Genomic DNA, 23309 nt, shown 5'->3' with positions numbered 1-23309 from the left:
AATTTTGAGAAACAAAGAATCTGTTGATGAGGGATCTTGATATCATCACTCCTTCTCTTGACCAAGAGAATTTTCCATTGGACATACGAATTTCAATTAGATTTGACTCTCGAATAAACTTATTGAAGTTTTTTATTTCTCTTGAATATCTTTCTATTGGGAATCTTTCTTGTCTTCTTCGGATGCGATTAAAGTCTCCTCCAAGGCACCATGGAACATCACAAGAATCTAATATGGAAGATAATTCAGACCATAGGTTGTCCCTTTCTCTGTAGCAATTCGGACCGTACACGTTTGTTATCCAGCAACTTTTTCTACAAATTGTTTGACATTTTAAGGTCAAAGAGTATGATGCTTTTGAAATCTCTGAAACTGAAATTTTGCCTTCATCCCACATTGATAAAATACCTCCTGCCCTACCCAAAGCTTCCACAAAAGCCCAGCCAACTTCTTTAGAGCTCCATAAGCTTTTAATAAAAGGTAGATCGACGTTGTATCTTTTTGTTTCTTGGAGAAGAACTGTCAGGGTTTATTTTTTTCAAGAGTCTTTTGATTGCCAACCTTTTATTTTTGTCACCAAGTCCTCTGATGTTCCATGAAATAATCTTCATTATTGCTTTTAAGGTTATTGAATTCCGGACAGTTGATTAACCCGGAGTAAGTTCACACTCTTCAATTAATGAATTGAACTCCTGAGGTATGCAGTCTTTGATAAATGGTGGTGAAAACAGGGAACTCTTCCTTTCAACCCCCTGATCTTCCTCTATTTGGAAAAGAAACTTTAAAGCATCCCCACTGCCTGCTAATTAAGTCTTCTGCTGAAGTTTGTTCAATTTCCTGGATGTCTTTTTCAAGTTCTTCACTGCTTACACTTGTTATTGATGCATCTTCGAAGTCATGAGAGATTCCATGGAATGGAGATCCTTGCAAAAGAGAGATATTTGGATCTGAATCCTTGAAAGATGGATGATTAAGGGGAGGCCAATTAGTAGAACAAAAAACTGACCTTTTTGATTTGATTTTTGGGAGTTGAAGGCTTATGCAATAGTCCTCAATTAAATCAGAATTAGAGATGGAGGACCACGAATTGGTAAATGATTTATGCCTTCGCACAAAATGATTGGGGAACGGTTTGAAAAGGTGTGAGCCTTTTTCGGAGATTGCAGGAGCCTCAATGTCATTAACTTCTCTTGGCTGGCTGATTTGTGAAGGGCTGGCTGCAGAACCAGCCTCAATGTCATTAATCTTTAATGATTTTTCCCCTGCTGTAACTGAAATGATGGAGCCTGACTTTTCAAATGGAAGAGAGAGAGTGTGACGGCTCATAATAATTGAGGGAGAGCCGTCTTTTTGGACTTTTCCGCTGAAAGAGGGGGGGAAACGTTAGGCATTAAATCCACTGGTTCTTTCTCTTTCCTCAATAAATGTGGCTGTTCAGATTCTTCATCTAAATGTTCACCAACCGGCTGATTTAAATGTTTCTTTTGCTGTAGAAAGAGAGGAAACTCTTCTACTTCCACTGACACACTCGAATTCTTCTGTAAAGGGAGATGATTCGTCTTCTTTACCCTTGGGATATCTCATAATTTCTTTTCGTGGAGCATCCTCCCAGAAGGGAGAAAAAAAGACACTTCCGGAGCATATCTATAGCTGGCTGGTAGTTTTCTTGTAAGCATTAATAGCCACAATAATTTCTGAAGTAATCCTTCAATCCCGAACTCTCTGGTTGAAAGCTTTTGTGTAATCTGTTTCCTACCTGTTGGTTAGGCCTTTGGCCCTAGTCCCTACTCTTTTCCAGTAATTCTAGTTCTTTTTTGATATTGAATGTTATAAGAGAAATAGACCTTTTTATTTTTAGATGTCAAGTTAATTGGATAGTCTATGATCCCGATGGTTAACCATTGCATTATGTCATTTTTTTTTTCTTTTTCTTCTCATGGTGTTTTATTTGTCAGATACATACTTTGGACCAGGGACTGTGGATACCATCAAATGCCATTTGAATGCGGCAGAGTCGAAGGTAGTGGTAATTTGGTTTTTTTGCGTGCAAATAGCTGTACAGTGTGATCATTAAACTAAATCTTATCAGTTTAAAATCTTATCAGAGTGAAGTTGATGCTATTTTTGTGAATGCCATTCTCTCTGGTATTCAGCAAAGGAATCTGGAGGTATGCTTGTGTATACTCATTTTCTTCCAGCCTGTTAGTTCTACCATGAACAATTACATACTCATGGTCTTGTGGAAAAAGTTTAGGTTGTGTTATATTGTGTTCTCAATAGGATATATATATATATGCGCGCGCGCGTTTGCAATAATCTTTGTTTTTGAATGCTTGCTACACTATTTTTGTCAGCGGGCATGGGATAAACCTGTATTGGATCGCGTGGGTCTCATAATAGAGATATTCAATGCTCATGCCTACACGAAGGAGGCCAAGTTACAGGTTTATTTTTTATTTTTTTTGTTTTCATGGTCCCAATTAAATGCATCATTGCCTTTTTCTTGCTAGAGTATACTTATAGTCATTAAGGGATAGAGTTCAATTTGCATTTTGTTGTTGCTGTTTCTACTTGGTTCTGAAATGAAGCACAGACATGCGACACGATCTTACACGACATGGCAACATGCCAATTTCTAAAAATATAGGACATGACACGTTTGAGGACACATTACTTTTTAATTATATATGTATAATTATGAAAAATAATATATATTTTTTTCTAATTATTTAAAATACTATTTTTTTTATAAGTACTGAAAATAATTAATACTAGTTTTTTTTAGTTATTAAAAATAACGGTTTTTTTTTTATTAATGAAGAAATAGAAAAGGTCATTTAAAATAGGAAAAAAAACCAAGAGCCCATATAAGAAAAAAACCTATGGCCACATAACATGGAATGGATGTAATAAGGCCCTAAGCCCAAAGCCCAAAGCCCAAAGCCCAAAACAAAAGCCCAAAGCCTAAATAATGTTTCCTTTTTCTTCTTGCATTACTCTCTTCTTCCACGCACGCACAGTTGCCCTCCTTCTTCCCCCCGATGTGGAAGTTGCATGCTGACCACGCCTCTCTAACGCTGCAGGTTGGTTTGGAAGTTAGTTAGTTCCTTTTTTTTTTTTGTTTTGGTCTATAGGTGTTCGATGAATAAATAAAAGGGGACATGGATTTTTGCGTCTGACATGTGTCTGGAGCATGTTCGGATGTATCCGTGTCCAACATTGACACTTCTCCAAAAGTGAGATGTCCGTGCTTCATGGGTTGCAATCATATGCAACTACAATAGATATATTTTTTTTAAATTAAAAAAAAAAGAAACAAGCAAACACTTTTCATTGATGAAATAAAAAGAGGCTAATGCTCAAAAGTACAAGAACCCCCCATGAGGGGAAACAAGAAAGAAAAACAAGTAATAAAATAAACGTAATTAAAAAATAATTTAATATGGTAGCATAAAGACATTCAAGTTAAGACAAATATCTTGAATAGTATATCTTGCAAAGTTTTTGGAGGGAGAGCACCATGAAGAGGCCTTCAGATGGGAAGAACCAAACCGATCATCCCATAATAAAGGGACAACTCTCTGATTGACTCAAACAAGAACGTTGATAATAAAGCTTTCACTGAATTACCCCATAAAACTTTTGACTTTGATGCTACGACTAGTCCCACCAATAAATGAGGACAAGTTGATCCCAACATGGCGTAGGATGAGGCCATAGGTAATGATGGGATAGGTGGTAGAGTGGGCTGTTAATGGTCAAGAAATTCTGACTGTCCATCAGTGTACAACGTGTCCGAAACAGCTTTTTCAGCAGTTGGGAAGGTGTGCTCATTGGTCACTGGAAGGCGTGTGTTGGAAGATGAGGATGTTTCACCAGCTCCACACGCAAGTTCACTGTTGTCTGCTGAAAGAAGTTTTGAGCATTGGGTAAAGATGAAGGAACCTCATTAACACACTCAAATCCAGTGGCTAAAGAAGTAGTTCTCTTAATTCTTCTTCTCTTTAAAAGCTATTCCTCACCTTTTGTGGGTATATGGAGTCAAAGCGATTCTCTCAAGAATTTGGTTTGAAAGGAACCAAAGAATTTTTCAAAGCAAGGCCCTATCTTGGATGGATCATGATGAGATTGCTCAAGTCAAAGTTTCCTCTTGGTGTTCTCTATCCAAATCATATGCAGATTACTCCATTCAAGATATTAGCTTAAATTGGAATGTATTCATTCATTCTTAATCAATCTATGTATTAATGTTATCATGATGCTTTGTACTTTGAATTGATCTTTAGGATGTATTTTGTATCGAGATATGATGAGAGTGCTAAGGTTGTGTCAACCTAATTGAAATATCCGGGTGCGTCTGCTGCCTCCTAAATTTCTAAGTGTTCTTTGCTTTCTTTGTCTCATTGTATCTTGAGCGATAGTCTCTTTTCATTTCATTAATGAAAAGTTTGTTTCCGTTTTTTTTTTTTTTAAAAAAATATCTTCTAGGAGCTTTGGATTGCGATAGAGCAATCAACTCCTCCTTACAAATAGGAGAAGAAGCTTCTGTCAAATGCTTTCTTAAAGATTTCACAGTAAATTTTCCAGATGAATCAAGAGACCAACATCGAGAATTTGACCTGTTAGAAACCTTTTTTTACTTGTTAACCAATTAAGCCAACTGCTGAAAATTAGTAATCTCATCATCTCTAAGAAGTCTTCTAAAGAAAGTATTCTAAGGGCATGTAGTACCATCCCAACGTTCAAAAATTGAATCATTAGGAAGAGAAGCAATATTGAACAACCGAGGAAATGAATCAGCAACCCAAGTATCTAACCTGAAACAAATTGATGAAAGTCTTGTACTATCTTGGGCTGCCTGTTGAGGATCTTGTAGCTGTCTATTGAGGATCTTGTAATGTTTCTTGAGTGGTTAGGGTGGTTAGTCATTATTTTAGGGTAATTAGTTTTTACCAAGAATCTTTGTTTGATTCTTTAAGATTGTTTGTATTTAGTATTAAGTCTTTCAACCAATCTTCGTGTTCTGATTTCCGTTCAGAGGACAGTTAGGTTGTGGTTCGGTTGACGTACTGGACTCAAGCTATAAATATCTTGCTGTATTCATTTGTAAAGTTCAGTTTTTGAATAAAAGTCACTTCCAGATTTCATTTTCCATCAAATTTGGTATCAAACCACCTCGAGAAAAGGACTCGAATCACGTGGAATACAAGAGGCCTCAATGACTCATCTAAACAATTAGTGCTTAAATGTCAATTAAGAAAAATAAACCCAGATATGGTGCTTATTCAGGAGACAAAAAGAGAACATTTTGATACCAAATTCATTAAGGCCTTATGGTGCTCAAAAGATGTGGGTTGGGCATGTGTTGAAGCATATGGCAGATCCTGAGGCATATTAACTATGTGGGATGAAAGTAAGCCGACTGTGACAGAAGTACTTAAAGGAGGATATTCACTATTGGTGAAATGTACAACTTTTAGTAAGAGAGTTTGTTGGATCACTAATGTTTATGGACCAACTAATTATAAAGAGAGAGTATGTTTGGCCCGAGCTATCTTCCCTCTCCTCATATTGTGAAGAACCTTGGTGCCTTGGTGCTGATTTTAACATAACTCGAGTTCAAGAACGATTCCCTGTGGGAAGGTAACAAAAGGGATGAGGAAATTCAATAATTTCATAGCTACTAGAAATCCCTTTATCTAATGGTCGTTACTCATGGTCCAGAGATGGGAGGGTGGTCTCTCGTTCACTTATTGATCGGTTTTTAGTATTAAATGGCTGGGATGAGGCCTTCGAAAATTTTAGAGTTACTAAAAAGGTACGTTGTACGCACTGTTTCAGATCCTTTTCCCCTATTACTTGAAGCTGGGTCTTTTGAATGGGGGCCCCTCACCCTTTCGATTTTGTAACAGTTGACTGCTAAATAATGATTGTTGTTGGGTAATAGAAAGACATCTGAGCTGTAATACTCACCAAGGTTGGGCTGGTTTGTCATATCCTCAACATTGAGAAGTTTAAAATCTGTCCTAAAGAAATGTCATTCAGATTTTGAAAGCAATGAAAAAAGGGGGAAAAAAAAAAAGGAAGAAAGACTCCTAGAAGAGATTAACAAAAGATATAACCAGGCAGAAAACCATGACTCCTTCCCTATGAAGCTTGACATGAGGATAGTTCTATTTTTTTTTGAAAAGGAAACGGCCTTTATTAATCATTAAGATTTAGTACAAGAGATGTGTACTTGGAAATAAAGGCGAACATATAACAAAAAATGAAACCAAAGGATCAGTAGGCGCACTCGAGCATCTCAACTAGGTTGACACTCCTATAGCGCCCTCATCATATCCAACAAAACTGATGAACCCTTATAAGCTAGCGAAAAGGTTAACAATAATTAGAAGAAGACAAGTAAAAGCTTCACATACTGCCAATTTGAGCTTATGTCTTGTAAGGAGTAAGCTTCAAAACATTTAGATAGGGAGCACCAAAGAGAAGCATTGAGCTTTGCCGCCTCAAATCGAGCAAACCAAGGAGTTTCCTTACTGTTGAACACTCTTTGGTTTCTTTCAAACCAAATTTCAACCAGCACTGCTTTTGTCCCATTAATCCAAAGTAAATTTGAGTTTTTCTTGAGAGTTGGACCAAAAAGTAGTTGTTGCACATTGCTTCTAAAGGAATTATCGAAGACCCAAGAGGTGTTGAAGCAATTGAGAAATTCTCTCCTGCAATTAATGGCAAAAATACAATCGAAGAATAGGTGTTGGAGATCTTCTTCAGCTGATTTGCAAAGGATACACCAATTGGGGGAAATATAAAAGTAGTGCAGCTTTCGTTGTAGCACAGAGGAGCAGTTAAGGGCTCCAAAAAGCATTATCCATATTGTTATATTAACTTGCCTAGGTCTGTTGGTCTTCCAAAGACCCTTTTGAAGGCTGGCTGAAATTGGAGGGGCCATAGAAAGGTGGTTTACCAGTGATTTAACTGAGAAGGAGCCATTATTTTCAAGGGACGAAAGGCAAGTATCTTGCCTACTGTTTAAATCTTGCTTAACCAACAAGGCTAGTAAGGTTTGGAATTCTAGAATCTCATCTTCCTTTAAGGCTCTTCTGAAGTTGATTGTCCATGAGGAGGTGTGAAAATCCCAATAGTTTGAGATTGAACCATTGGGATGGGTGGTTAAGCCAAATAAGGAAGGGAATCTGTCTTTTAGATGAGAAGAATCCAGCCAAGGGTCTTGCCAAAATGCAATTCTGGTTCCATTTCCCAATTTAAAAGCTGCCAAATTCTCAACATTCAACCAAGATCTTGAAATACTTATCCAAGGACTTCGAAGACTACAATGAACCTTGCCGGATGTGTGCCAACCAAAGTGGCTGCTGCCATGGATACTTGTGATAACTTGATTCCACAGGGAGGGTTGTGCTTTCATATACCGCCAGCCCCATTTGGCTAGTAGAGCCAAGTTTTTAGCTTTCAAACCTCCTAGCCCGAGACCCCCATCTGCCTGTTTTTTAGAAGCTAGCTCCCACTTTGATAAATGGTTTATCTTTCCACCTTTATGGCCTTCCCAAAAGAAGTTTCTGATGGTCCTTTCTATGGCTGATATCACTTTTTCAGGCATAAAAAAAGAGGACATGTAGTAGGTTGGAAGGTTGTAAAGGACTGATTTACACAAAGTAGCTCTTCCACCTCTTGATAAGTTGTATCTTCTCCACTTGTCAAGTTTTTTGTGTACTTTATCGATAACCGGCTGCCAAAAATCCAATTTCTTTGGATGCCCCCCAAGAGGAAGGCCCAAATATAAGAATGGAAGGTGTGCTAATTGACAATTCAGCCTTGAAGCTATTGCCCTCAACTTGGAATCTTCAATATTTATCCCACAAATGACAGATTTTTCCCAATTAACTTTCTGACCGGAGCACCATTCAAACAAAGTAATGGTTTTTCTAAGATTGTCTAGCATGTCATCGTCATACTTACAAAAAAGCAGAGTATCATCAGCAAATTGAAGAATGGAGAGCTGTACCTTATTTTTCCCAACTACAAAGCCTTCAAACAGATTTTTTTCTCGGATTCTGTCAACCAATACACTAAGCAAATCACTAACCAAAAGGAAAAGGAAGGGAGAGAGGGGGTCACTTTGTCTAATTCCCCTTGTAGCTTTAATTCTTCCTCTTGGTCTTCCATTTATGAAGATGGAGAACATTTGATTAGAGATACAACCCAAAATCCAAGCAATCCACTTGGGGTGGAAGTTCCTCTCATGAAGGGTTTTTTCAAGACTTCTAAAAGCTGATTTAATGGCTGTCTATCGTAAGGAAGAAAGAAACTTATTGCAAAAGAGCAAGCTGAATTGGTTGAATTTGGGAGATAAGAATACTAGTTTTTTCCATCGGTTTTTAGCAGCAAAATAAAGAATCTGATTGCAGAACTGATAAATGATCAAGGTATCTCAACCATTTCTTTTCGAGAAATTGAATCTCAAATATTGCACTTCTATAAGACACTTTACTAGTCTATGGGTGCAAGGTCTATCCCCCTAAATCTGGAATGGGTTGTAGCATCAGAGGATCAAAATGAGCATTTAGTATCTTGCTTTACACATGTAGAAATAAGAAGAGGGTTGAAATCTTTGGGTAGAACTAAAGCCCTTGGCCCAGATGGCTTCACAATGGAGTTCTTCATTAAGTTTTGGGAGCAGTTCAGGGATAATTTTTTGAGTTTATTTGAGGATTTTTATGGAAACGGAAAGCTGAATTCTTGTGTAAAAGAAAACTTCATTTGCTTGATTCAGAAAAAGGAAGATGCGGTAACGGTCAAGGATTTTAGGCCCATTAGCCTAACCACCCTATCTTATAAAATTATAGCAGAAGTGCTTGCAGAACGATTAAAAGGAGTAGTGCCTAATATCATAGCTCCTACACAAAGTGCATTTATTGAGGGGAGGCAAATTTTGGATTCGGTTCTAATAGCAAATGAAGCAGTGGAGGACTATCGATCCAAAAAAAAGAAAAGGGTAGATTTTGAAATTAGACGTCGAAAAGGCTTTTGGTTGGGTGGAATGGGCCTTCTTTGAGAACGTACTAAATGGAAAAGGCTTTTATCCACTATGGATTTCATGGATAATGGGTTATGTTAAGAATCGAAAATTCTCAGTTTCATAAATGGGAGGCCAAGAAGTAGAATTCATGCCACTAGGGGAATCCGACAAGAGGACCTCCTATTTCTACTCGATAGTGAAATGTTAAACATTCTTATTGTTAGACCCCATGAAAAAGGAAAATTTGAAGGATTCCTTGTGGGAAATGATAAAATCCATATTTCACTTCTCCAATTTGCTGATGATACATTGATTTTTTGTAAATATGATGATAAGATGCTAGATAATCTAAGAAAGATGATTGAATTGTTTGAGTGGTGCTCGGGTCAAAAAGTGAATTGGGAAAAATCAGCCCTTTGTGGAGTTACTATAGAAGACAGCAAGGTGCAATTTACTGCCTCTCTTCTTAATTGCAAAGCTATTTTTTTGCCTTTCATGTACTTGTTAAGCATGCAACGGAAGCAAACAGAATCAATAAGCACTCTAATTACATTTAAGAAGAGAGGCAGTAGGTGCACCAAGACATTTTAACTGGGTTGACAACCCCCTAACATCCTCATCATCTCCGAAGACATATAATAGGACAAAACAAAGAGAAACCTTCAGTACAATACATAGGGAACCTGAAAAATCTATACTCTCCCCTCCCCCTTAAACAACTTGAAACAAAAAGCACTTCACCGACAAACAAATGGAATAGTTCACAGCTAAAAATAAAAACAAGACAGGCTAAGATTAATAAAAAAACACAGTTTGCCGAATTTCCTTCGAGAAGATGACTTCAAGGCTCTGGAAAAAGGAAGATGTGCCAATTCAAACTGATTTCTTGGCAAGAGTAAGCCGCAAAGGCGCTTGAGAGAGAGCTCCACAAAGAGGCATTAAGCTTGGCTGCTTCATATCTTGTGAACCGAGGAGTTTCCTTATTTTGGAAAACTCTTTGGTTCCGTTCAAACCACAAGCCTGCTAGCACTGCTTTAACTGCATTGACCCACAAAATTTGTTGTTTTTTCTCAAGTCCTGGACCTACTAGCAATTGTTGGACGTTATCTCTGAATGCTTCCCCAAAAACCCAGCTTAAGTTGAATGTCTTGAGTAGTGAAAACCAGCAGAATTGAGCATAAACGCAATAAAAAAAAGGTGTTTGAGGTCTTCCCAATTCCCTTTGCACAAAGCACATCTATTAGGAGATAGGTAATGGGAGGACAACTTCTTTTGCAGCACATTTAAACAGTTTAGAGTACCAAATAGCATTATCCATAAGACAATATTTACTCACCTCGGGCTTTTAGACTTCCAAAGTTCTTGTCTTAAGATTTATCGATTGGGAGGGCTTTGCGAAGATGAATGACTAGTGATTTAACAGTGAACAAGCCATTAGAATCCAGTGACCATGAGCGTTTGTCGAAGCAGTCCTTCACATCTTTTGTTGCAACTAAGCTTAACAAAACTTGAAAATCTGAGATTTCTTCCTCTTTCAGTAGTATTCTAAATGAGATGAACCAAGAAGATGTAATTTTATCCCAATGATCCGACACCGAGCCATTAGGATGGAGATCTTTCACAACTTCGAATGCTGTTAAAATCTTGTTGCTCTTCCTATTGGGAATCTTTCACAACTTCTTCGAATGCTGTTAAAATCTTGTTGCTCTTCCTATTGGGAATCTTTCACAACTTCGAATGTTGTTAAAATCTCCATCAATGCATCAAGGTTCTGCATGCTCTACAGCAAGGGAAGATAATTCTGCCCACAATCTTCCTCTTTCTCTATAATCTGTGGGGCCATATACGTTCGTAATCCAACACTTTTCTTATTTATTGTCTGACACTCGACTGTTAAGGAGAATTCAGCTTTGATTGTGTCAACAACTGAAATTTTACTTTCATCCCACATTGTCAGCAAACCTCCTGATCTTCCTTTAGCTTCCACAAAGGTCCATCCTACATCTTTCGAACTCCATAGGCTTTTGATAAATACTCCTTCGAAACTCTCTTTTTTTCTCTTGAATCAAAACTAGATTCGGATTGATCTTTTTCAGAAATCTTTTAAGGGTCAATCTCTTAGAAAAATCCTCGAGCCCTCTTGTATTCCATAACAATATCTTCATTATAAAACACCCTACGGATGGAGCATTTCCTTGACACTTCTTGCCCCTTTGATCAGGCCAGGGCAATATCGCAATCATTCAGGATGGAGTGCATAATTTGTGGGATATCCATCAGGTTTAGAGGAGGAAATGGAAAGACTTCACTGCTGACTTGTGTAGGAGCTTTTGTTGGTTGAAATAATTGATTCAAAGAGTAGTCCATGCCCTCTAGATTGTCTTCAAAAGCGTTGGATTCTTCGACTTCCTCTTGATCAGGCTCTTCACTGCTTACACTAACCAACAATTCGTCTTCAAAGTCTTCAGTGTCTTAATTGGATGAGAGAGTAGACTTGCAATGAGAACCTCGTGCAATCGGGTTGAAATGCTCATTAGATTTGCTTAAAGAATGAGAAAAGAAACTGTTGGAAGAAGGTAAGGATACTGACCTAACTTTTTCTAAGCCCGGGCTTGAAGTTTTGCACAACATAACTCGAGTAGGTTTGGGTTTGTGTGATTGCAGTCCATGGATTGTGAAAAGAAGTTTGCTTCCTGGCGAAGTGTCCAGGGAATGGTCTGATCCCAAATGATTTTTTTTATAACTGCTTTGAGAGCCTTGTGAAATTTGTTGACTTTCTGGTCTTGGGGTCGAAGGGATGCAAGATCCTACTGCTTTGCAATTTCCTCCTGATTGGTAACAGGAAGGGAGAGATTATTGAGGCCTGGTTCCATGCTTTCTTTAATGAGAGAGTTTGGAATCATTTCTTCATTGTTTGGGTTGGATGGAGACTTCAAAAATCGAGATTGATGCTTGCTTGGAATAACCACTTTGATTGCGTGAGTCATCCAATTCTTTAATGAATGGTGCTGTTTTGTCTTCCTAGTGAGAATACGAAGAGTCATTTGACAAGTTCTTTTGAATTGATTCTTTAGCGCCTTTTAGGGGGGATGTTGGACGGTTGCAACTTTTGGACTTCCTTTTAGTAACGTTCTCTCTCTTCTTTAATAGCACTTCTGATAAAGTATAAAAATGGGTCTCATTTTTCGGGAACTCGAGAGGTTTTCTAGGAGGTGGTTCGGATTTCGAACGGATCCCTGTTCGTATTTTTTGTCTCTTTCTTCTTCTCCTCATTAGTATTCACTTTGGCTATTTCTTGAGTGAATGAACTTTGTAAGTGAACTTCCATGACTGGACCAACAACTTTTTTGATTAGACATTGGATCGAATTGAGAGTTGTGCTTAAACTTTTCCTCCATTTTGATGCCTGGACTTCTGGAGTATTTTGTTTTACACCTTGAAGGGAAGAGAAATTCAAACTTGGAATCTAAAGGATTACTTAATATTTCCCCATCTTTCACAACTTGGCTTAAACGGACAATGTCAATTGGATTTGTAAAATCGAACATGAATAGATCTCCTCTAACCTTGCTTGGTGGGTTGATCGACAAAATATCACCAAAGTTCAAGAAGATCTTGCCCCTCTTTTCATCTGTAATTTCTATTGTTGTAGGAATGAAAGCACATAAATTTTTCTTAACTTGGATTTTGACCTCTGAGACATTAAGCAGATTTAAAGTTTCAATTGCAATGCTCTCCAAGCCTCTGAAATAGGCACCAATTGCTTTGAATGTTTGTTCGTTCCAGTAGTCCAGAGGAAGATTTTTGATTGAGAGCTAGCCTTTTGAATACAATGGTCTACTATGAATTTGTCCCATTTTTTGAATTTGAGGTGGAAGGAACCAAACTTCTGCCATTTGTCTGGATTCTCGATTGATTCATCCATTGCGCCTCTGTCCAAAGCCACCTGTGCATTTTCTGCAAATAATGGGTTGATAATGACATTAGATTGAAAGTATAATTTGAGCGTATTACTGATATCTAACCAGCTATCAAACTCAAAGAGGCGTGAGACAACCCATAAGTTATTAAAATCTGCTTCGAACACTTCTGAATTCTTGATAACCCAATGATGTTGCATACTCTGTTTTTCGAGCAGGAGAATCGAGACCTTGGAACTCTGTTTTTCTAGTGCTGAAACAGAGGTTCTGGAGTCCTTTTAACTTCTCATTTTCTGACTTAGAGGTGGTCTATCTGAAGGATGTTTACCAATCTTCTCCGCAGAGATATACTTTTCATCCTTTGTTGAAGGTTGGATAGACTCTGAACGAACCAGAGGGCCAAGGATTCCTTGATACAAACGCTAACCATGTCACTGAAGTCTTGCCAACCAGGCTTTCCATCCCCGTAAGGAATGTGAATGTTCTTTCTTCCTCCTATTGAGGGCCAGACCGCACACTCCACAAACCATCCTTTGTTAGCACGATATTTTGAAAGGCGGATGACACTTTGATCGACTCTTTCCTTTAGTAGGAAGAATTCAAACGTTGGACCGTTTAGTAGCTTTTTCAAGCTTTCATCTAACCATTGCGCCATAGACACTGAGAATTGTATTTTCTGCCCTTTTTTCATATATTCTATGTAGAATCCTTTGCTCGCTCTCCACATACAGAAGAAATGTTCTTCGATGCTACAACTTTTCACCTCCATGAGTTTAGGATCGAGGAATGGTCGAAGAGGTCGCCGGAGTTATGGAAAAGGCGGGGGAAAGGTGGGCATGGGTTGGTTTAGCCTGGATTAGGTTGTATCTGGGCCCATGAATCACAAAACCCCCCATTTACCGCTCTAGTTAGAAAATTAACTTAACGAAACAAATCGCGCTTCCCTGCAGATCGACTCGGACTTACCACTGTTGTTACATCTTTGTAGTGATAGGAGTAGTTCGGTATTTATAAATTTTCTTTTGATCAAGTTTGGAGTTTGGGAATAAACGACGCCCGAATCTCCGACTTGTCAAAAATGGCGCCGTTGCCATGGATTCAGAGCTATCAAACTCTGAAGATCAGCTCCAACCTCAGTCTGAAGACTCAAGCTCTCGTGGAGGTTGCGAATCTCTTGCTAAAAAGCAATATAGTTAATAGCAAGTTGTCTTAATCACATCTGCTAATGAGATACTTGAGTCGGTGGTGTGAGCATGCATCGTCATGTCGGATGTCATAGGGTGTGAATCATAGTGGAACTGGCCCCATCCTAGGTTTCCATAGCCATAAGACTCCTCCTTTTTAGGCCAATGAAAATCATCATCCATATAACTAGGATACCCTCCCATGGAGTAGTCTCGTGGCATAGGGCTTCACTGCAGACTTGGGCATGCTTGCTTAGGGTGATCAATCCTACATGTTTGCACCTGCTGCGGGTTACCTGCAACCAATTGACTAACCAAAGAAGTTAACTCAGCAAGTTGACCTCGAAGGTCATGAACCTCGTCACTAAGCCGAGATGCTTCACTCGATTGTCCCCATCCTTGTTGATGATATTTGTCCATGCTTGACACAAAAAGGGAAAACAAATCAAAAGCAAAAGAAGACTCTAACTAGAAATTTAACTAACGAAACATCAATGGCTTCCCCGCCAATGTCATTTTTGATAGAGTCTGAAACTTACGTCGTTAAGAAGCTTCAAACTTGATCAAAAGAAAATTTGTATATACCGAACTACTCCTTTCACTACAAAGATGTAGCAAAAATGGTAAGTCCGAGTCGATCCGCAAGGAAGCGCGATTTGTTTCGTTAAGTTAATTTTCTAACTAGAGCGGTAAATGGGGGGTTTTGTGTGGAAGAGATGTATGCGTGAAATTGAAAATCAAAAGGTAAATGTAATCTAGAATAGGTGTCTATCTAATTTCTAGAGCAAGAGATAGTTTCCTATGCAATTTCTTTCATTAGGCATCAATTAATTACACTGAATTTGTCAATCCCTCAACCTATTAGAAAATCTAATAGCCCAATTAGCCATATTCGATATTAAACCAAATTAGCCCTAATTCAATTTACAACTCTTCCTTCTTAGCGACATACAAGTTAAAATTGAACTGCATTACGAAAGGGTTCAATTGTTGAGACATACTACAAGCCGGAAAAGCCATATCTTATAGCATGATTTATTTGGAAAAGATTATATAAGGGTATACATGAGTTTGGCCAAAGTCTAGACCATAAACATGCGATCCTAATACATGCAACTTAATCAATCAAAAATGCATAGGTTAGAATGATTTTGCAAACAAGAATTTCAACAAATTAATTTGTCAAAAAAATTCATCGAAACTCTATTATTAATATTAAAACGAATCCACCCAAAGAGTTCACAACAATTCAGTTAAATTAATTAGAAAACCTTCAAGAAAATAAACATAGGACTCTTGCTCAAAAGAAATTAGATAGGAGTTACCTCCTAATTCATAGACAAATCTGAGATACACATCCAATTCGTCGATTACAACCAAAAACAAAAAGAAAAACTAACCTAAAGACACTAAATTTTGAAGGGAAAGGAAGAAGAATGAAGTTTAACTTCGGCCTCCAAAATTCAGCACTCTTTGACCTAAAGACGAAGGGAGATATTTATAGAAATCATCGCAGCGTTGCAACGCTGTCGACAGAAAAGGGCCACGGGCATCGGGGAAAACGTTGCAACGTTGAGCATTCTGTCAAAAACTTAATACTCGATGCACGATGATCCTTTACTCGATACTCGACGCTCAATTGAAGCATTTTATTCTATGACAATTTACTTGATTATACTCGATGCCATTAATAAATATATAGAATACTTGATGGTACTCGATGACAATTTGGTAATTTCAACTCCTTTGAAGCCTGGATGCTCAAATAAACTCCAAATTGCTTCAAATTAACCCCAATCGGCTCCAAATCGCCCATTCTACTTCTTGGTTGCTCGATACCTACAAAATAGAGAAAATAAACACATAAAATCCAATAACGAGCCCAAATTAAGCTAGGAATAATAGCTCTTTTTGAGAGCTATCACCCCTTTAACTTGAGAGGCCATAAGTCAACACTACTACCTAAACCAAAAATCAATTGAACCTATTAGGCTTAAATCCATCCAAAAAAAATTATCTTAACCCGTCTCGAATCATTTACCCAAATCGTAGTGACTCTCAATTACATCCAAATGATAGCCAAAAACCCAATCCTTAAGCATGACACAAATTCCAAGGTTAAAGCCCAAACAGAACCACCTAAGAATTACTGTCTTACCCACAAAGTGTGCCGAAACAGCCCCAAATTCACCGTTGAAGCTGCTGGACAAAGCGGAAAAACGCCTTGAAACCCCGACCTGAGCAACAACACATCATGGGTATAACTTGAGTCCGACCAAATTAATGGGCATTCAAACCCATTAAATAAAACAAAAAAAAACCTTAAATCTCACCCAAACTCCAAGTTTCTGGCAGAGCGGAAAAGGCCGACGCGGTTGAAAATGTCAGGTGGCTAGGTCTGACGCAAGAACAGCTAGTAGGAAGCGTCGGCGTGAGCAGCGGCGCATCAAACCAAATCACAACAACTCCAATCAATTTCATTATCTCCAAAATTCAAATAAAATTCCAAAGGAAATAAAATCTCAACCATTAATCCAATTAAACCAAAGTTTAAATTCAATTCTCAATAATTGAATTAAATCCATATCTCTCACCAAGATTAATTTGTATTGATTCATCCATCCATCATAAACAAATTCCAAATCCCTAAAATCCTAAATATAATCCGAATAATGCAAGATAAATAAATACAGTTTATTGAAATTTTGCACTGTTACACCCACCCTTTTGAGTGGCTGTCTAAAGGGGTTAAAAGGCTCTCACCGGAACTTATGGAAGATTATTTCTAAGGAGGTCCCTTTTTTTGTTCAATTTGTTCATTGCTTGGTGGGGGATGGGGGAGAGACTTATTTTTGGGATGACTACTGGGTGGGGGAGAGACCTTTCTGTTTCTTGTTTCCCCATTTGTATCATTTGTTGGATCTTAAAAACCATTTTTTTGTGATTTGCTTGAGTGGTTAGGGAGCTCTTATTCCTTCTCTTTTGGGTTCTGTCGCGCTCTTTCCATTAGGGAAACGATGGAGATGACTTATCTTCTTTCCTTACTTGAGGGTCACCCTTTTAGGTGTGGGAGAAGTGATGTGAGGTTTTGGATTCTTGATCCCTTACAGTTGATTGATCCTTCTCCCTTAGGTTTGTCCGTGTTTTCGGTGTTGTGGAGGATTAAAATCCCTAGGAAAGTGAGGTTCTTTAACTGGCAAGTCTTACACGACCGTGCTAACACTATGGATCATCTTAAGAGGAAGATTCCCTTGCTTATGGGTCCTTTCTGTTGCATTCTCTGTTGGAAGGTGTTAGGAACCAAGGTAGTATGAACCTTAGTTAGAAATATATTGGGATAATTAGTATGAGTAGTAAGGGGCATTCTAGTAATTAGACATTAAGTTTGTTGGGTTTTTTTTTAGTTATAAATAGTATGAGAAAGTATGGTTGGGGTGTGAAGCATTTTGTGGGTTTTTCTAATGTAGGAATTTGGGAGAGTCTAGCCCTTTCGAAAGGTTAGTGGTTATCTTGCTACTTTTCTATGATATTATAGCATATTGTAATATATTTCTAAGTGAATTATGGAGGATTGAAAAATAATGAAAGTTGTTTTAATTTTGGAGAAGAGTTTAAAAAGAGATGGGGTAGGTGAAAACCAAGTTCAATTTGGGCCATTGGATGTTGGTAAAAGAAAATTGAATGGTGGAGAAAAATTCAATTTTTAATATAATATTATAATAATATAATAATATACATCTTTTAAAATCAATTTTTTTAAACTCAACAATAAGCAAATGTCCACCATGTGTCCAAAATTAATCGTTAAACACAAACAGAAAATAATATTAACATTTTCTTGTTCAATTCATTTTCTTTTTAAAATCAATCCAAAAATAAAAATTCCACCATGTGTCATTCCTCCATTGCTCCAAGTGACACCTTTCAATTGACCCACTTTGACTAGAAAAATTTTGCCACGTCATCAGGTCGAGATTTTTCCGATAAGCTTGTTTTGACCATATATTCTTCGTTTAAATTCCGATTTGAGTAATTCAAATTGTGTTGGAATCGTTGTTCCGAGTTCTACGCAATAAACACTTTAAAGCACTCAAAATTTTAATGAATAAAAGTAGGTTTGTTATCATCAAAATATTAATTAATTAATTAATTTAAGATTAAGGGCTAAAAAATCAACATTAGTTTGACATAAACTCTATCTTCTGTTGCAAAACTTTGGTAGGAAACATAATTCCTGCCCTCAATTGATCTACTTGGATTTCTAGTTTCAACCTATTTAACAAGCACCGTCGGAGATATGGTGCTTGAAATTTTAAATTATGTTTTCCAGAGATCAAGAGATTTTTAGAATTTATCTTTAAATTCCTGGACAATACTAACATTTTCACCGTTTCTTATGCTTCACCAGGAAGAAAAAAGACCACGAATATCTGCACATTGATAAATCATCTCACCTATTTAATTGCTGTGTTCCTTTTTATTATGTATAGGCTGAACTGGCTGCTTTAATGTATAAAAAATCGAGACTGGTTCGTGTGCGTGGCCTTGATGGACGTTATACATTTGGTGCTACGGGAGAAGCCGAAGTTGTTAGTGCCAGAGGGTATAGTGTGCTGCATTTACAGCTTTGCAATAAGAAAAACAGTAACAATCCAAGTTGTCATTTCTGTGTGGTTTTTCATCAATTGATGTAGTGAGTATTTTATTTGTGAAGTTATCTAATTGCAGGAGAGGGAGTGGGGGGCGTGGCTTTATAAGTGGTGCAGGAGAGACTGAACTTCAACTCCAGCGGCGAAGGTTGAATCTGTGATGCTAAATACTCGTAACTTATTTGGAACTCATTTCTTACAAACAATATAATTAAAAATGAAATAATAATTAGAGGATAAAGAGTCCTCAAGCCCAAGAAAGGCAAAACAATGGGACAACGGGGAACTCCAACCTCATTGTCCAAACAAACGTGCAAAAATATAAATTTAATACCTGGAGACTCGAGCTTGTTTGGTACTAAACTTTGGAAGCTTATTCGTGAAAGAATAAAAACCTGGCAAGTGTTATAGTTTATTTTATTTTATATAGAAAATAAAATAGACTCCCAATATGTGCTTTATCCTCTAGGACGTCGTTCCCTTGGGGAAGAAGAATCTGTGAGACTGAGTGGCCATCTGTCCTTATATTGCTTCTTGCTGGAATCTTGGAATTATAATCTCTCCATTCTTAGTTGGTATGTTGCCCTCCACATGGACACAAATATCCCTATATTATTGACAATGGTGGACACCTTTTCAAGAGAGAAAATGTGTTTTGGCTTCAATTCACCCGGGCATTTTCTTGTGAGCTTGTGGCTTGAATTGAATGTAACTATAGAATCTTCCACAAGGAGAATTCTTTTGATGGTTTCTTAGATTTTTTTAAGCTCTATCTTGGTGTAAACTTATCTCACCTACCAACAATTATAGTTTAAATAAGGGAAAGATCCATTTTTTTTCCAACGTGACACGTTGTATCAATTTCTGCCATAAACTTTCAATTCCATCAAATTGGGCCCTAGACTTAATTATGTTGCAATTTTTACCTTCGATTCAATTGCTACTAATTCACCCACTTATTTTATCAAAAAGCAAGATAAAAATCTATGTTAAGTCACCCATTTCAATAATATCAAGTTTTACACACATTCAAGTTTGAATAATCCACAACTTAACCATTGAACAACATTGCCAAAACTCATAAATTTTATTTTAGTTTCAAATTTTCCCATATATATGTCTTATACTTTCTTTTTGTTCCTGTTTTGCCCCATTTTCTTTGTTGTATTTTCTCTTTTCATTATTTGTTTTATTTCGAGCATTAGACTAATTTCATTAATTCAATGAAAAAGTCTTATTTCCGTTTCATCTGATTGTAAAAATGGCAACATCTTTTCAAGTTTAAAGTTAAGATTGCAACACTGTTTTAAGTTTAGGGTGCAGTGTGATGAAATTGAAAGTTCAGGGTAAAAATTGTTACAACTTGACTAGTTTAAAGGTGAAAATTGAATTTTTCCCTTTAAATAAAAGCAAGTATGCCTTTGGCCAATTGAAAAAGTATTTTTTTTGTAATCTCTTTTTGACTTGAGGCTTTGTTTTCCTCCCCACTTTTGAAATTGCATATCATGTATGAAATTCTTCCTTTTGTTAAAAATTGTTTCAAAAGAATCTGGAAACGGAGAAGCTGTATTGTACCCCTTGTTTTCTCCTTGTATTTGATTTTCACTTCTTTCTGTAGTTTAAGTGCCATAACTATTCTTCCAGAATTTTGGAACGAAGAAATCATCTTTATTCCCAAATTGAAGAGGTTCGTCGTACACGTTCTTTGCAACGTGCTTCTCGAAAGAGGCATGGAGGTTCAAATGGCCAACATTTAGCTACTGTTGCGGTTGTTGGGTACACTAATGCTGTAGGTGCTCAGTTCCAATTATGTATGATGGTTTCCTGTGTTCCATGGTGGGAAGAAAATCTAAACAGCTTTTGTACCATCCATTTAACAGGGGAAGTCAACATTAGTCAGTGCACTCTCAGACAACTATCTCTATAGTGATTCTAGGTATCTTAAAGTGCTTTCCAGTTGTTACTGACTAATGGTTCGGATACCTTTCGGTCAATATTTTCCATCTGATTTCATCACTGGAATCTGGATTTATGCAGATTGTTTGCAACTGTCGATCCCAGATTAAGAAGTGTTTTTCTTCCTTCTGGGTAATAGGATCTCTAATGTATTGGAAGTGATACTCTGTGTTGATTTCTATCGTTTAATTTTCATAGGTTTTTTCTATCATCTTTTGCTGTCTATATAATTTTCAGGAGAAAAGTACTACTAAGTGATACGGTGGGATTTATTTCAGATTTGCCTGTGCAGGTATTGAAAGCATGATCTATCACTTTTCTCCTTTACAATTTATTCTTTTCAATCTTTCTAGCTAAGACAGAGAAATTTTCTGTAGTTGGTCGAAGCATTTCATGCAACTTTAGAAGAAGTTGTTGAAGCAGACTTGTTAGTGGTATGATCAGCTTGCTCTGACTCTTTTTTTATGCGCAGAAAGTTCACATATCTTTGTAGTTTGTATCTTCAGTACCGTTGAATTGTGATCTCATGTGAATGATAGACTCTGGGCCAAATTTAAATTTCACTTTTGGTAGATTTCAGAAAGAGTTTTAAATAGATTTAAGAGGAAGTTACCCACGGTTTTGGGCCCCTTCTGTTGTATTCTCTGTCGGAAGGCAGAAGAAGACCTTCACCATTTTCTCGGTTGGTGTGAGTTTTCCAGTTCAGTTTGGGACTATCTCTTTCAAACGTTTGGTGTTTCGGGGGCTCGTCACAGAGATGTCGGGATCGTGCTCGAGGAGTCCCTTCTCAACCCGCTTAGGGTTTTTAGGGGTGTGGAGACGTTGGTGTTTTCTCTGGCTTGCTGGGGTGCGTTCTATCTTGTGTGTGGTGTGGGGTGAGCGGAACAATAGGGTTTTTAGGGGTGTGGAGAGGGACCCTTGTGAGATTTGGTCCCTTGTGCATTATCATGTTTCTTTGTGGGCTTCATTTTGAAGGCCTTTTGGAATTATTCTTTAGGTGCATAGTTGGAGTCCCTTTTTATAGAGGGGTCTCCTCTTTTTGTGGGCTGGTTTTTTGTTGCCCGTATATTCTTTTATTCTATTCTCAATGAATGTGGCTTTTTCATTAAGGAAAGAAAAAAGGAAAGAGTTTTAAATAGACTTTGGGCTTAGTTGATCTAATTATAAGATAACGCTTGGCTGTGTTGGCATGAGGTTTTAACATAAGTTTGGCAAAAAATTAACTTTATATTATATTTTTATTTCTTTTCATATGCCACCTTCAACCAAACACAAACTTTTCTCCTGTTGTTCGGCTTTTTGGGGGCCCATCACAGAGACGTGGTTGTGTTGCTTGAGGGTCCCTTCTCAACCCGCCTCGGGGGAGAAGGCTCGCTTTCTATGGCTTGCGAGGGTGTGCACTATTTTGTGGGTGTTGTGGGCCAGCGAAACAATAGAATTTTAGAGGAGTGGAGAGGGATCCCTGTGAGTTTTGGTCCCTTGTGCGTTATCATGTTTCTCTTTGGGCTTTGAATTCGAAGGTCTTTTGTAATTATTCCATAGGTGTTATTTTGCTTAGTTGGACCCCTCTCGTATAGAGGGTTCTTTTTGTGGACGAGTTTTTGTTGCCCTTATATTATTTCATTTTTTCTCAATGAAAGTGGTATTCTTATAAAAAGCTTGACCCAAAATTTGAATCATTCTTTTCAAGAAACCTTTATTGACTATCAGGAACTATAAAACCCGTGTGAAGTAGACCAATCGATCAACGACCACACAAATTTTCTCATAGCCATTAACTTAAAATTTGAATCATTCTTTTCAAGATACTTGGATCAGATTTCGTTAAAATGGCAAGAATTCAACACAAACAGAAGACACATTTGAAGATTCAGGGTTGAAATTGTGGTGCGAACAGGATGGGGGAAAAATTGAAAAAGAAGTGATCAACCTAGAGTGCACAAAGAAAAAGAATCCACACAACGAAGAAATAGCAGTGATGAAGGTGAAGACTCAAACTACAAAACTTGTGTGAAGTAGACCAATCAATCAATGACCACAAGAATTTTCTAATAGCCATTAAATTTAACCATATATGACAAATTTGCTTTGAAATGGGTTGTGTCTGTAAAAAAATCCCCTGGAGGAAGCAAAAGATACTTAGCTTGCTGACACGCCATACATTTAACCATATACACCATTGAGCTCTTTGTCTTCACTAATCTGCGCCATAGATATTTGGGAGTTTATGTCATCAATCACAAATATTCGTGGACCAATGTAGCTAAGGGTTTTTTATCCAAGTTATAGAACGGAAGACATCAGCACATATTTAAGGATTCTTCTCGGTCATGTGATGAATGCTTTGATTTATTGCACTTAAAGTCTTCTTCTTGGTGCTCATTATCTGAATGCTTTAAGGGTTGCTCTATTCAAGATCTGAACATATATTTGGAGAGTTTCATTGTCTCCTTTTAGTTGCTATTTCGTTTTTGTACTTTTGTTCATTTTCAGTTTTCAACTTCTTCTTTTGATTGACCTCTTTGTAGTTTGGAGCATTAGTCTCATTTTCTTAATGAGAAGT

General features: G+C 37.4%; 1 protein-coding gene across 2 annotated transcripts in view; it reads left to right on the top strand.

The window, feature by feature from the left end:
* LOC120081770 (GTP-binding protein At3g49725, chloroplastic) overlaps positions 1 to 23309 on the top strand; it is a 60761-nt gene that overhangs the window by 14514 nt on the left and 22938 nt on the right. Inside the window, exons 2-11 of one of the 2 annotated variants that reach the window (XM_039036933.1) lie at positions 1956 to 2023; positions 2106 to 2168; positions 2355 to 2444; positions 18632 to 18744; positions 18870 to 18938; positions 20435 to 20579; positions 20671 to 20726; positions 20828 to 20878; positions 20984 to 21038; positions 21124 to 21180. In XM_039036933.1, coding sequence (XP_038892861.1) covers positions 1956 to 2023; positions 2106 to 2168; positions 2355 to 2444; positions 18632 to 18744; positions 18870 to 18938; positions 20435 to 20579; positions 20671 to 20726; positions 20828 to 20878; positions 20984 to 21038; positions 21124 to 21180 — 767 coding nt within the window. The remainder of the gene's footprint in view (positions 1 to 1955; positions 2024 to 2105; positions 2169 to 2354; positions 2445 to 18631; positions 18745 to 18869; positions 18939 to 20434; positions 20580 to 20670; positions 20727 to 20827; positions 20879 to 20983; positions 21039 to 21123; positions 21181 to 23309) is intronic. The other variant, XM_039036941.1, reaches the window with a different exon arrangement.

Source organism: Benincasa hispida, chromosome 1, assembly GCF_009727055.1.
Source record: "Benincasa hispida cultivar B227 chromosome 1, ASM972705v1, whole genome shotgun sequence".
NCBI classification, from domain to species: domain Eukaryota; kingdom Viridiplantae; phylum Streptophyta; class Magnoliopsida; order Cucurbitales; family Cucurbitaceae; genus Benincasa; species Benincasa hispida.
The sequence above is the reverse complement of the archived record's forward strand: the minus strand, read 5'-3'. Positions and strand labels throughout refer to the sequence as shown.